The sequence below is a fragment of the Cyanistes caeruleus genome, chromosome 11 (assembly GCF_971803275.1).
Source record: "Cyanistes caeruleus chromosome 11, bCyaCae1.hap1.1, whole genome shotgun sequence".
NCBI lineage: Eukaryota > Metazoa > Chordata > Aves > Passeriformes > Paridae > Cyanistes > Cyanistes caeruleus.
Window position 1 is genome coordinate 6,875,508 of NC_141711.1, and position 14,472 is coordinate 6,889,979.

The 14,472-nt window shown below is 39.0% G+C and overlaps 1 protein-coding gene across 7 annotated transcripts in view; it reads right to left on the reverse strand.

The window, feature by feature from the left end:
• The window catches only part of ATXN7 (ataxin 7), a 65,186-nt gene that overhangs the window by 20,021 nt on the left and 30,693 nt on the right, over nucleotides 1-14,472 (reverse strand). For 6 of the 7 annotated variants that reach the window (XM_086845915.1, XM_086845919.1, XM_086845920.1 and 3 more), the window contains one exon: nucleotides 13,010-13,114. The exons of the other annotated variant lie outside the window; for it this stretch is intronic. In XM_086845915.1, coding sequence (XP_086702041.1) covers nucleotides 13,010-13,114 — 105 coding nt within the window. The remainder of the gene's footprint in view (nucleotides 1-13,009; nucleotides 13,115-14,472) is intronic. 7 annotated transcript variants of the gene reach the window in all.

Genomic DNA, 14,472 nt, shown 5'->3' on the forward strand with positions numbered 1-14,472 from the left:
AACACATGTAACACAGGAAGATATTTATGTAATTTGTGATGCTATCACAACACACACACACATACAGTAGCTCCCTTGTATGGATGAGCACTGAAGTATGTCAAGAAACTGAAAACAAAAAAACAGAAATAAAACTGGGAGTGAAGAGAATCCAGAAGTTGAAGTATCCCGAACATTTTGCATTGCCAGGAAAATTGATTTTAAGCATAAAAATTCTCCAGCCAATCTTTTACTTGCATTACATTTCTTGTCTGGTTTTGTAAAGTGAAATAAATGCAGCTCTATCACATCTCCTTCCACTTTTCTTCATTATAGTGTTCTGTATTTCAAAATTAGGCTGATTTCAGTAAAACTGAAGAGCTAGATTTGAGATGGTGCCCTCCCACTCCCTGCTGGGAGATGTCCTGAAGATGTTTATCATTAACAATAAAAGCAACATTCAGACAGCAGCAGACAGGACTTCTTGGTGCCCTTACAGAAGGAAGGCAGGAAGATCTTTGCTGGCTGGACACCATGAGCACATTCCAACCCAGCTGTGCACATGTCTTACTAAACTGGCTGGCAAAAAAAAAAAAAAAAAAAAAAAAAAAAAAAAAAAAAAAAAAAGGCAAAATACAACATGAAACCTGAAGCTGTGTCTGTGTGCAGAGCAGGAGGTGCTGCAATGGGAAAGTGATGGCAAAACACACATGACAAAGCCACAGACAACCAGGCTTCACTGTCTTCACCACATATTAAGACTCACATATCCTTTCTCAAAATTCAGCAAACTCGGACACCAATTTCACAACCACTTTAAACTGGCTGCTGCGAGCTAATACTGCCACAGGCAAAAAGCATTCCTGCCCTCTCCCCCAGGCCTGACCACTCAGTCTGAGTCTCTGACCATCTGCTCTGTCCACAACAAAGAGAGAACCATCCGCTCAAAGGCCTGACAGTATCACAAACCAAACGCCTGCTTGTGCCACAGCTGGCAGTGAACTGAGAGAGGACTAGCAAGAATTAAACTGTGACTTGATCCCAGGGAGAGGGCTGCAGGCCCAAGAACTGGGCACAAAAATAAACTTGGCTGTGAGCTGCAGTAATGATAAGTTTGCCAGTTCCTAGAAGCTTTGAGGGGTACATAGAAAAAATCAGACTTCCAAGGAATTTCATCTGATTGATATTCCAGTGCATAAGCTGGGCTTGCTTACACTGCAGCCTGCTTATGTTTACATTTAATACTGTCTAAGATGATTTTGTTGTAAATATTTTGCTTTAAAGAAATTGTTTGGTTACTGGCTACTATTATTGTTCTTCCTGGAAGGAAGAGAATAATGGGCCTTGAGCCAACATCAAACATCTTAAAGCTTATCAATTGAGGACTCCAGCATGGCTACTTAGAAAATCAACTTTGCTGCTGTGGGGGGTGCATGGAAAGAACCCCCTGAATTGCTACAGGACATCACAAAGCCAGCCCTAGTAAAGGAGCAGCAAAATCATAAAAAAAGTACTACAACTGCCTTGTATTTAGAAACAAGTGCTCTGAAGTACCAGCATGAATTAAATTCCCAGAACTGCCAGAACCACAAGGCAATGGATTTTGAAATATGTGGATTTTTTTCCTCTAGCAGCTGCCACTTTGGAGAGTGTTTTACATGCTACAGAACAAAACAAATATATTGGGCAAGATTACTGGTTTTGATGTTCACTTTTCCAAGTGAGCAAGCTTAGAAGTTCTTCAGGTTTCAGAAAACTGGAGTGAGTCCAAAATAAATGACTGAGTACAGAGGAACAACTTGACAAGCTTGTTGGTGCACAATCAAGTGACAGCATTTTATGCCTTAGTATCAACTCCACTTACACAACATGCTTGTTTACACCAGAAATACAAAATATAACTGCTACTCATGTAGCACGTGTGTACACATAGAACGAAGGTTTCGGTACAGAATTATGTCATTTCCAGGGACTAAAATCAGGAAAGGACATTGAGTCCATTAGATTTCAACTGTACAGCCACAGCTATTGTGAATCTCTGCCACCTGGACAACTGGGACAGGGCAGAGGAAATAGCAGACAGACCAGGAGCTCTGCAGGGCTTTCAGCACATCCTTACTATCTGCCAACTCCAGCCTCCCAGGATATGTTCTTGTCATCACAGAAAAAGGGGATGAGTATGGCCCTAAAGGTCAGAGCTCACCTTCAATCTGAATAGAGACCAAGTCTACAGAGTGAAAAACTTGGCACTGACCAGTTCCTAGGTGTCACTAGGTATTCTCACTCTGTGCCAAGCAAGATGTGAGCATCAAGCCTTGCAATACCACACACATATATATAAATTAATCTAATTTCTGTGGCTATTAGAGCAGTCCCAAGTATTTTTATAAGCTAGCTGGTGGGTTGCTTCGTGACTCACATGATGACCTTTGGTCAAATAATACATGTAACTGTGATGAGGAGAGGACTGAACTGTGGCAGTTTAAAAACCTTTCCTCTGACCTTAGAAGCCAAGAGAGGGCCAGTGTGGCATCTTTCCAGACACATACATGGTTACATGTGGCTTGTCAGAGGCTGCAAGCCAAAATGAAATTGAAGAAAACCAGTGCAAGCTAGTCCATGCCAATGATGAGCAGGGCCAGAGCTTTTACAGAGTACTATATGCTTCTCATTATAATCTAGAAAAGTGAAAGAAGTAAAAACAATTACTTCACGAAGCCCATGCTAATAACAGAGGAAAACCAAAATGCTTAAGAACTCAGATGACAACTTCAGCCATGTGGTAACAAAAGAAACACAGCCACTTTTCCTCTTAGCAAGAAGAGCCATGAATTCCATGTGAATACCATATGTACCATCACACAATGATGAACAGCTCTCAAAACTCTCAGTGTACATCACATAAAACTGACAGATCCAACCCAGCTCTACAGATAATCCACAAACATTGGAAGGTTTTAGGCTCAAAGGTGGAAGGGTGTCCTGAAAGAGGCACACCTTCTTCCTAATGCTCAGAATTCACCACAATGCTCCACAGAAATCGGGGCTTTTCCAAGAGCCAGACATGACAAACAGGTTCTGTGCAACCAGCAGGGCCACACGGAGAGGACACAGCTCAAAACCACTCCTGGCCTGGCAGACGGAGAAAATCCTGTGGGGTAAAAACATAAGAAGGTGATCTGGCTAAAAGAGAAGGCTTCATTTCAGAAAGCTACTTTGTATAGAACAGTGAATTAAAGGTTTTCTGAGAATCTTGCCAAACAACAAGGAAAAACTCAGTTATGTAGGAGCGGCTTCGACCCTGCAGGAGCCTGGTCTAATTGCATCCTTTACAAAGCAGTGCAGAGGAAGAGTGTCACACCAACCTGGGTAACTTGTTATCTGGGGAAGAGAGAACAGAAAATAGGACAAGAACCTCTTGACAGTGGTCCTTCTTTCTCTAATACAACTTGGTGAAACAAAACATCATTGCTGTCATCTTTGTGGCCAGCAGCACTCTCTGACAGGGCAGAACTTCCATAAGGCACCAGAATAGGCAAAGTTTATCAGAAATTGACATATTAGACACACTGATGCTTCTTTTCCTACATTTTTTTGGTATTGTTGAAAAGATTAACCTGCTTCCCAGCTGCACAACAACTGCAGGAACATCTACACAAATTATAGAGTAAAAATAATTTTTTTCTATACAAACACTACATTATGTATTTGTTTCATCAATAGGAGATAATAGGGTTTGGAAGTATTTTGTCTGTTACTGCCCGAGATAGCTAATGATGGCCTATTAGACAATGATATTATCACAAACTATGTAAAATTATATGCCATATTTATCTATTTCTGTTTATTTTCTACATTTTTAAAAGATATTTGTAATTGTTCCATACTGTTATGGAGCTCTCACTGAGTTGGATAATGCAAGAGCTAATCAAAGACTGCTACTGAAAAGCTGTTATAGGTAGAAACAACACACCACTTACAAATCTGAAATGCCTTCCAGGCCATTTACATTACTTGGATATAATTATTTAGTGTTAAACTAAATTAAGCCTAGTGGGTTTAAAAGGTGGCATTAATTGTATTATTTTGAAAGTTAATTTGACCCTACATTTGTTTTTTAGCTTTAAAAAAAGTCATGTGGTTATTGATTGCTATTCAGCAATAAAACTACAGGTTTCATTGTATAGAAAGTGATATACACTCCCTCTTCTGGTTATATCTTAAAAACACAGTTTCTAGACTTAAAGTGTGTATCATATGTTAGATTTTAAGTGTATCATATTGCTTGGAAGAAAAAAATCCTCAAGGCAGTATCATGTTTCTTTTTAAAAAGCCAGCAAACTGGTTATCAAAACCAAATAAATAACAGGTGAGAACTACTTGACATAATGCCAAACTGAAGTAAGTAGCAGCTACTTTTTAGTTGTGCCTAAAACCAAAATGTTATAGATTTCTTTTAATTTGGTAAGAAAAATACTGTCCAGGTTTTTCTGGAAGCGTGACTCGTGCCTAATTCCTGGTTACCATTCTGTGCACTATTGCTGTAGGTGAGAATATAGATTTTAAAATGCTGCCTACTTTTCCTGAGGTGGCAGATCAAGTTCCTACAAAACATTGTTTTTATGTTGGTCCAGCATGGATGACTTTCTTCCACCTAGTACACTACTCCTTGTCTTCTCTGGGGGACATTCTTCTAATAGCAAAAGCTTCTGAATGTATGTACACATACATTCTACTGTCTAAAAAATATTATTCACAGTATAGAAAATGAGAATTGTGAAATAACATTAAGAAGTCCAAAGAGAAACAGTAAAAGCAATGCATAAGAAACCAGAAGATGAACTATTAATAAGTCCACACACATGCATATATCCATATCTTCCTTTGATGCTCAGTGCCTGATAAAGCCAGGAGATGTGTCTCAAGTAGGACACATTCTTGTTGTCTTCACCCCCCACCAAAATGTGCAAAAATCCAAGAATGCCACAGCATTACACAAACCACATTAATAGTATTGCTGCCAAAACACAGAGAGGAAAAACTTGTGAAAAAGTTTCAGTTTGTTTTTCCCTGTTTAGCCTTTCCTCTTTTCTACCACTTTTACCCCCCATTATAGAGTAATAAAACCAGCACTGTACCTACTTCATTCTCCCTCCTCCAAGGTAATTTTGTCCTACCTTCCTAATTTAGCTTCCTCCTTATTGTCTTCATCTCTTTCACTTTACATGTGTGTTACTCAAGTTCTTTGTTTCACATTTCCCTTTTTAGCTATTCCCTGGTGTCCTCTCTCTCGGACACATACACACACAGACTGCAAACCACTTAATTCCAGATGTGCTCAGGCAGCCCTGCCAAAGCTGCCATCCCCCTGCCTGACAAAGCTGGCCACCACTGCCCCAGCCAGGTACTGCACAGCCAGCTGGACTGGGTGCACTGCTATCTTTGCAAAAAGCAATGTAAATGATGGTTACTGATGGGATTTCTTATCTGACCTATAAAGTTGTGCTTGCAGAGAAAAAGAGACCATCCCAAAGTTGTTCAAGAGTCAGATATGCTGGGATGAGAGGGCACAGTCTGTGGAACTGGAAACTATGTATGGGGGGAAGGCAAAAAAACAACCAAAAATTATTTTCTTCATGACAGTTCAATACTCAAAACAATTTTACAAGCTTCCCAGAATACTCCTCCCTGGAATCACAAAGTGCTGTGGTATTCATCTGAGGTTTGCAGTTCTTGGAATAATCTACACAGTTCATGAGAACACACACTTCTCCCCAGAAAACAAATGAGAAAGTCCTTATAAATAATTCATCTGCATGTGGTTAACTTTTGAAATTAACCTACTACTAACCCCACCCTCCAACATCAAGTTTGTATCTCCATGGCTCTCACACATTCCCATCTCCCCAGAACAGCAGAAATTCGCCTCTTCTTTACTTCAACTTGGGCTTCTTCCACCTCCCCAGCTCTTCAACAGGTTGCAGCTTCATTCTCCCGCACTCAGCTTAGGGCAGTGTGCCAGACCCTGTGTGCCCATGGCCTGCCCTCAGTGTGTGCCACCTCCCCTGGCTGTGCTCCAGCCTGGAGGAGTGGCTTAGGCGCTAGAAAGAACCCTTTTAGCTGTGAAGGAAGCCTTCCAAGGATGTGGATCACGTAAGCTGATGCAGAACAGCCTTCCCTGACCCTGCAGAAAATCAGGAATGACGGTTGGGAGAGCTGTGTCCTGCTCCACGTGCCACTTCCTCGCACAAAATGAGTTCTGAGTGATGAAACTCAACTTCTAGATTGGTTAAATCCTCTCACTGACAGTCACTTTTAACTATTGACCTGATGCAACTATCCCACCTGGCTTCTTTCAAAGTGAAGCTGTAGTCAAATACACTCAATAGCAACTTTTTATTGGATTTATTCTTTTTAGATCTTATTCCAATCTACTGATCAACACCCTTTCGCCCTCTTAAAAAAACTATTTCTGTGATAGTGAACCTGGCACTGCTGCTTCTTTTCCCACAAAGATAAAGTATTTGTTTTTCTTTCTTTCCACTTGGTCTTCCCCATCAACATTTATTTTAAAAAGCAAGCAGCCAGTCCCAGTGTCCAAGCAAATACCCAGCAAGGAGATCACTATAAAGGAGCAGGATTCTCATGGATTCTCAAGGATTCTCTTGCATAATTTTGTATGTTAGATTTTTAAATATTTTAACATTTCAGTAAGAATAGAATAAAAAATATACTCTTTTCAGCCAATATTAAACCAAAAGGATTTTTGCATGTAGGTCTTCTGCTGTCAAAACAGCATACAATTTTTACTTCACGTTAACCAAAAGTAAGAATGGCCTAAAGCACATCAAGCACTTGAAGTTTGTAGTATTTTAGCATACATGCAGCTGTAGAGAATAACATGAGTTACATGGTAAGCAGTAAATTGAATAATCAGTATCTCTTAAATCTAAGGCTGAACATCAGTTTTTTCTCAGTTAATACTTAAAAATTGCTTTATGTCTTCAACCGGAGCTTGACAAACTCATGTACCCACAAAAAAGGAGGAAGTTTTACTAGAAAACTGCCATGAACTTCTTAGACTCCCTGTGCTTTCATGTAATAAACAAAGACCACAGCCATTCTGTGTACAAAAATAATCTGCATGTGAACAGTTTGTGATGATATAAGTAACCACAGCACCAAACTCCACCGCTCTGTAAAATCTGTGGGGCACATTTGGTATTCAACTTGGGGGTGCGTATTTCAAAGCTCAAAATATGTTTACAGAGTTTCTCTCCACATTATAATAATTTTTTGTTTAATGATGCATCATTTAAAAATGACTAAATAGCCAAAACTTTTCTTTTCCTTCTGAAATGAATCCTGTGCTGACCTCTGACCCTGCTATATGCCAGGACGATTCTTGCAAAAGCTACAGAATTTAACAAATCGCTACCAAGACATTAAACTCGTTGTTGCAGGACCCACAGATTAAGGTCCAACTGCTGGAACTTTGACTGTGTGAACTACTGTGAGAGGACTGTGCATTTAAACAGAAGCTCCTGAACAGAAGCTGCCAACGATAATTTGTTAAAACACGTACATTAACTGGAGCCATAATATGTCAGATGCCACCTGTGCATGTTTGGCAATATGCTTGGCAGATTGCTCCTGCACATCTGTGACACACCACAGAATATTCAGGTTTTATTTTGGCTGTTCAGCTTCTACAGAAGATCATTGATACCCAAGAAAATTCCTATGATGTATAAAAAACGTTTTCACACTGCGTAAAAAAGACTTTAGTGAACAGTGGACATTAATTACTGAAACAAATTGCTCACTGCCAGAAGTATGCAAGCCACAATGAAGGCTTATCCCTCCAAAATGAGGATGAGCTCAAGCCATCTCCCACGAGAAAAAAAAACCACACGCACAAAAAAGAAACCAACCCAAAAACCAAGCAACAAACAACCCAGTCCTCAGGTCCAATGGCTTTGGAACAAGATTCAGTACATTCCTTTCTTTTCTTATCAGTTTCAAATGCCGCCTTGTACAGACACTTTGACTTTGTAATCCATGAATCCATGCTAAACTCTACTCTAAACAAACAATACATACACAACAACTGAAAAACATTAAATACTGACAGATTTTTCAGAACAATTAGCTGCTGCCAAATTTAACAAAAATACAGTAGAACAAATTTATATTCAATTCATAGTGTGAGAAGAACCCAAACATTTAACACTGCAGGGACTGTAATACTTAAGTTATGTATGATACACATCCAAAATACATCAACACACAACAGAGATCATGTTAATAGATCATTTTTCTCAATTAAAATCACATGTATCATGTGTTCTCTCTGAATCCAGGCACTTAACACCAAAACAAAAAAAACCCCTTTAGGACCCTGGAAGTGAAGACCTGCAAATGAAAGGTGGGTGTTGGCTCTGGCTGAGGGAGGAAGGACCTTGGTTATACAATTAGATGAAGCAGAATCACAAAAGACCTCGAACAGACTCCAAGGACAGACCCAAGTAACCAGCAAACATCCCCTTCTCTACTGCCAGCATCTGCCCTCCAAGTACAAGGTTGTGTGATGCTCCATTCCAATTCCACAACCTGCTGGAAACCTCAACAGATGATGGACGTGTCTGTATAGTAACCCTGCTTCTGATTCCTATACTTCAGGTTTAAACCTGCACTGATTGGAAACCAAAATGTTCAAGCAGCTCCCCATCAGCTCTCAGGACAGCAGCAGCAGGCGAAGCTCACGGTGGTTGCTCACCTTTGCCACCGTGCCAGTCCCATGGAAGTTAATCAAAACACTTGACATAGCTTTGTAATGACTCAACAGCCCAACACACTATCATCATCTCTTTCCAACATGTACTGTATTCATCGTTTTCACAATCACTACATGAGTCACAGGCACTCTCAGTGTAAGTTTTACAGGTAGTCTTCATTGTTATTGCTGAGTTTAACCCTACCTTCTGTATTTATGGAAACTAAGGCACAGAGGGGAAAAAAAACCCTCCAAAAAAACCCAAAATAAGGAAAGTTAGGAGGAAGAAGTCCCTCACATCTCTATGTTGATGCTACTTTCACACTACTTTCTGAATCACAGAGCAGCCCAGCCAGGGCAGAGAAGCAGCTCTCATTAGCCAGGAGGCTGATAACCACAGGGAGATGAGATAAACCTGTGGAACAGCTGAAATGCCAACAAAAGGTCACACAGCCTGAAAACCATGGCACTGCAGGGCTTCCACGAACAACCTGAAATAACTGTCACGATGGCTTCCTCAAAGAGCAACCTTTGGGTGCAGCACAAGAAGTGTATCTAACATGTCTCTGAGGAGGAAAGAATGGAAATCAAAGGGAGACAGGCATATCCCACAGTCCTGAGGAGCGTGACAGCTGGCACATGATCATCCAGAGGGTAGAGAAATACTTCTGGAGAAAAACACCTTCTGGGAATAGGTCATCATGATAAGTCATCTCAGGTGCTTCAGCCACAAGACTCAATGCCTGAACAGCGCATCTTTTTTCCATCTTTCACCTCTGAACTGATCTCGACTCATCCCAGGAAGATGCTGATACCATGGAAGTGCAGCCATTCACAAAGCAACAGCAGGAACAGGAGCAATAAAGGGCTGCAATCACTTGCCTGGCCTCCCAAATGAAAACAGCTGTGATTTGACAGAGCAGAGGATTTCTCTTGAAACAACTTTTCCTTGGCTCCTGCCCCACCATGTCCCCAGCAGTGCTGCCACCCTAAGCCAAGGGGCTAAAGCCATTGGACTGCATTGCCAGCCAGCTACTATCCACAGGCTGGAAGGAATGCCACAAGCTGATTTCAGATATCTCATTATATTAGACTGCTCTTAAAAACAAACCTGCACGTGGTGTTATGCATACCAACTTTACAAATCAAGCATAGTATACCAACACCATGGAATAAATTATTAAAATGGAAATTCATAGCCCAAACACATGCTTAGATTGCCTAAAAAAATATAATTTAACTTTAAATTAGTATCTTTTCTAGTCAAATGCATAAAACAGAAAAGAATCAATTACATATACAAATCTGTCATTTGTATCAATAAAGTATTTTAGTAAAAAGGTGACATATTCTAATTAATAAGGTTATATTTAAATTATTTCTGACTGCTTATGGTCCAGAGAAAAAAGCCAACATATGTCCTCCTCCAAAGCACTTTCAGCCTACCTAGTTAAGTAGTTTATCACAAATATGCTTTGGAAGAAATTAATTAGCTCATTAGCTCTAACTAATAGTTTGTTTAGCTTTCCTTTGACAAAAATGACATTTTAACAGAGCATATTCTACTTCTTCAGAAAGCAAAATTCCACATGACAAATTTCAAAGAACATCAAGTACAGCAACACACACCACACCAGGAGCTGCAGAATATTTTAAGAGATTAATATTTCTCTAGCAACAATTAAAAATAAAATACCCTAAGAATGTAACAAAAAGATACACTGATGGACTGCAAATTTTCACAATTTTTCAATCCCCAAAATCATACCATCAATAAAAAACTTAATTCAGGGTAAACTGACTGTGGTGAATCCAAAGGGTGCTTTACTTTTTGTTATCATGGTAATACACTTTTTGCTTTAAAATAACCTTGTGTTTTGAAGACTTCAATTTCCTTCTCCTGAGTTATAAAGCGTTTAAAAAGCCAGATCACTGTCTGGCAATCAATCACCTGCCGTATTTATCAGCTTTCATATTTAATTTTCTAAATGAAGGGAGAACTGTGTAAGGATTTGAAAAATGGGAGGGCTGATACAAGACTTTGAGAACGAGTGCTACACAAAATCACCAAGTCAGCTTTCTTACCTTTCTGAGGCTATTAGATTGGCAAACTAAGGTCCTTTAATGATGTTCACCCCACCCAAGCCTGTTTTTCTCATCAGAATGACCCCGCCTGTTTCCTCTGCACGCCACAGCCCGCACCGAGACTCTTCATTGTTCAGAATAAGCTTAAGAAATACTAAGAATAACCTCATCATTTCTATCTGCTCCCTCTACACTTCTCTTAAAGTATGAATCTGCCACTGATATAAGGCTTGTGTTAGGGAAATGCTCACATTTAGAGATCACAATTCTACAAAGTGATACAGAATGGAAACATTATGTTAACATATATTACAACTTTTAAAAATACTTTCCATACCTTCATTTTGCAGTTCCCTGTTCGCTCTGCGCCTTTTAAATTGCAAACAGTGCTTACAGAAGAGCTGGAATTAACTTCACATAACAAGTCTAACAGCAGTACAAGCAGCATTACAACATGCCATGTCTTCATGTCCACGCTCAAGAGACAATGCTGTACCTACTCAGCTCCTGAGCTGCTTCTGCCACCTGTCCATAAGGGCAAACACGATGCTGCTTTCCTACCAGACACCTGTTTGTCAGTGTTTGGAGATCACCTGCTCATTTCATAAAGATAGCCTTAAGTGTCTGCAGCTATCCACAGCTCTCCATCACTACAATATTACTGACCTCAAGATGGAATATTCAATATGCCATCACTCAGAACTCTGTATCATCCAGTCCTCCCCCATAAATTTATTTTTAGCTGTCAGAATCAGTTTAATATGATATTTTAGAAGGAGTTATTGGACGTCTTAAGTTGATATTCAGTGACACGTGAGGAATGTCACTGGCAAGGGGTAGACTTGCTCTTGGCTAGTAAAAAGGCTTACAGCAACCAAAGCAAGAAAAGCAAGATGGCCTTTTCTTCTTCTGGTTCCCAACAGCTCTGGAGACTTATATCCACAAAACTGGGGCTAAAAAAAATTATTAGTACAGCCATCCACAGAATAATAAGCAAACTATTAAGAATTATGACACAAAACCTATTCAGGTTCTTCTCTGAGTCACGTTGTGTGACACAACTGCAGGATCCAGCAGCAAGTGCAGGGCTGTAATCCAGAAGGCAGTAGAACAAAGCCAAGTGAGAGGGAGAAAGGATAACAAGTTCACCCTCTGCATCGCCCAGAAAGGCCCTTCTCCAGTCTCGAGGAAGCAGAAGTGAGTACATCTTTTCTCAGCAAAGGGTCGGATTACTTAAAATGCCTGAAAGGTTATCCCTTTTTCTCAACACTAGAAGAGGTTCCCTGCCCATAGCAGCTCATATCCTTATAAACACCAAGCCAACCAGGAGGTGCACTGGCCTAGAGAAAAGAGACAGTGTACAAATACATGCACACACAGGGAGGAAGGACTAGTCCAGAAGATGCTTTGTCCATCATATTTTCTGACCAACTCCTAACAAACATTTCATGAATTTCTTAAGAAACAAAAAGCTGAATTCTGAAAAACCTCCTATCCAAATATTGGCATTAAATTGTTTGAGGTTAATTTCTAGTCTTGAGAGGAGCATGGAAAAGCAGAACTGCCAACCACCCCCAGTCAGGCTTGGAGGAAGTAACCAAGCACTTGAACTGGTGTAGCACTTCACATTTTCTCAGTCCTCTCTAAACACTGGCCAACCAACACAACAAGAGCTTCCTTACATAGTTTATATACAAAACCACTGGACCAGTAAAACAAATACGAATTGATAATTCCAAAAATAAATAAATAAGCTTACAGGCTATTGGAAGCCTACTACATTTTACAAGTTCCCCTGTAAGTTCAGCTTTCAGTTCAAGTTCACACTGTACCAGAACCCATGTAAAAATAATCTGTATAAATACACAAAGAGAAATGACACAAAGAGACACAAACACACTACACATATTGGCTGTGAAATACACTAGAGATGTCGTTTCAAAACTGAACTGTAGCTATGCAGCATTTCAAGAAAGCATTAAAAACTAAAAAGAACAAGATCTTTATGTAACTGCATTACAATGTATATAAAAAGATTAAATACAGGTTATGTTCTTTGACATTTTTTATAATTTAATGATCTATTTACCATCAATTAAGAAAAAAAAATGCCAGGCTTAATCCTGATTTAACCTCACCCTTAATTATTAAAAATAGTTAAGCACTTACCATAATGTGATTGAAATGCCTGTGGTTTTACGACCTGATTACAGTGGTTACACATCACCAAATAGAAATCATCATGAGCCGGGCAAAGACCAAATATTGGCATATCTAAAAACAAAAAGACAAAATGGCATCTCTCAGCTGCTGACAATTATAGAAAAACAGTTTAATTACAGAGCCGTGACACTAGTGTTGAATCAAAATTTTAGAGACATTTGTATCAAATTTGAAAATGAGGAAAAAAAAAGCACATAATGCAATAGATAATTTTGTGCTGGAATATTACAAAAGCAAAAATCTTACTACAAAGATAAATGTAAAATGAGCGATTACTTTTAGAAAACATCTATTAGAAAACTGATTTAGGATTGATTATTTTATACCAGATGCAAGAATGCAATGAAAAAAGACTGACTTCAATTGAGACACAACATAAGAGGGGATGTTTTAAGTATTCTGAAAATGGCTTTGGATTTTATTCCAATGTCATTAAATGAATTCAAAAGTGAACTTCATTCGCTATTTAATTTTTTTAAACCATTTTAAACACACAGTCATTCACTGGGCAGAATTACATGCCTAATGGTTTTATTTGTTTAACAGTGCATTATAGTCCAGCCATCTGCTGCCAGAGATCCATGGAACAGCTACACAGGGGAGAGAACCAGAGATAACAGTATGTCAGAGCATGTGTGGATTGCGGAGATAACACACATACTTGGAGACTTTTACAAATAAAATTAGTTTCTACAATTTTGTTTGTAAGAATACAGTTTGTTAAGAATATATATAACAGTTATAACTGCATTCAGAGACTACTGGAGCAATAAATTCAGCATTCACTACACAACTTAAAAGCATATTATATTTACATAGCTAAAAATGTTATTTAATCATTAAAAGACAAAAAACAGGAAACTGCAAACATAATGCGTGGCTAAGGCTCTGTAACACTATTTAAAGGTTAAAAATTGACATAAGCAAACTTTTTTTCTTATAAAAACTCTCAAGTAATAGATTTATCTTAACAGAAACTTAGAAAATAAGTCAAACTTACTTACTCTTGTGCTAGAACTCTGCTAGACCCCAGAGTTTTGTTTTACAGCTAATTTGCCTATGCATGCTTTTAGCAACATCCACTGCTATGTCCATTAATAGAACAGCAATTATGAAATAAATTGTGTTGCACATTGAGTGTGCTGTAATTCCAGGCAACTGCTCACAGAAAGACACCATCCGTCCTGTCCACTTTGTTCTTCACTGACAGAGAACATATCCACACCAAAACTACTTCCAGAACTATTATCTATCTTTATCATAAAAACATTGAATACTTTTATTTAAAAGACATAAGGTCTATCCCACACATTCCACACATCTTACTGGTGCTAGATCAGAATTAAACATGACACCTGCAATAACAGCCCCAACTGGATTTTGCAGTTGGATGCAAATGCAATGACTGA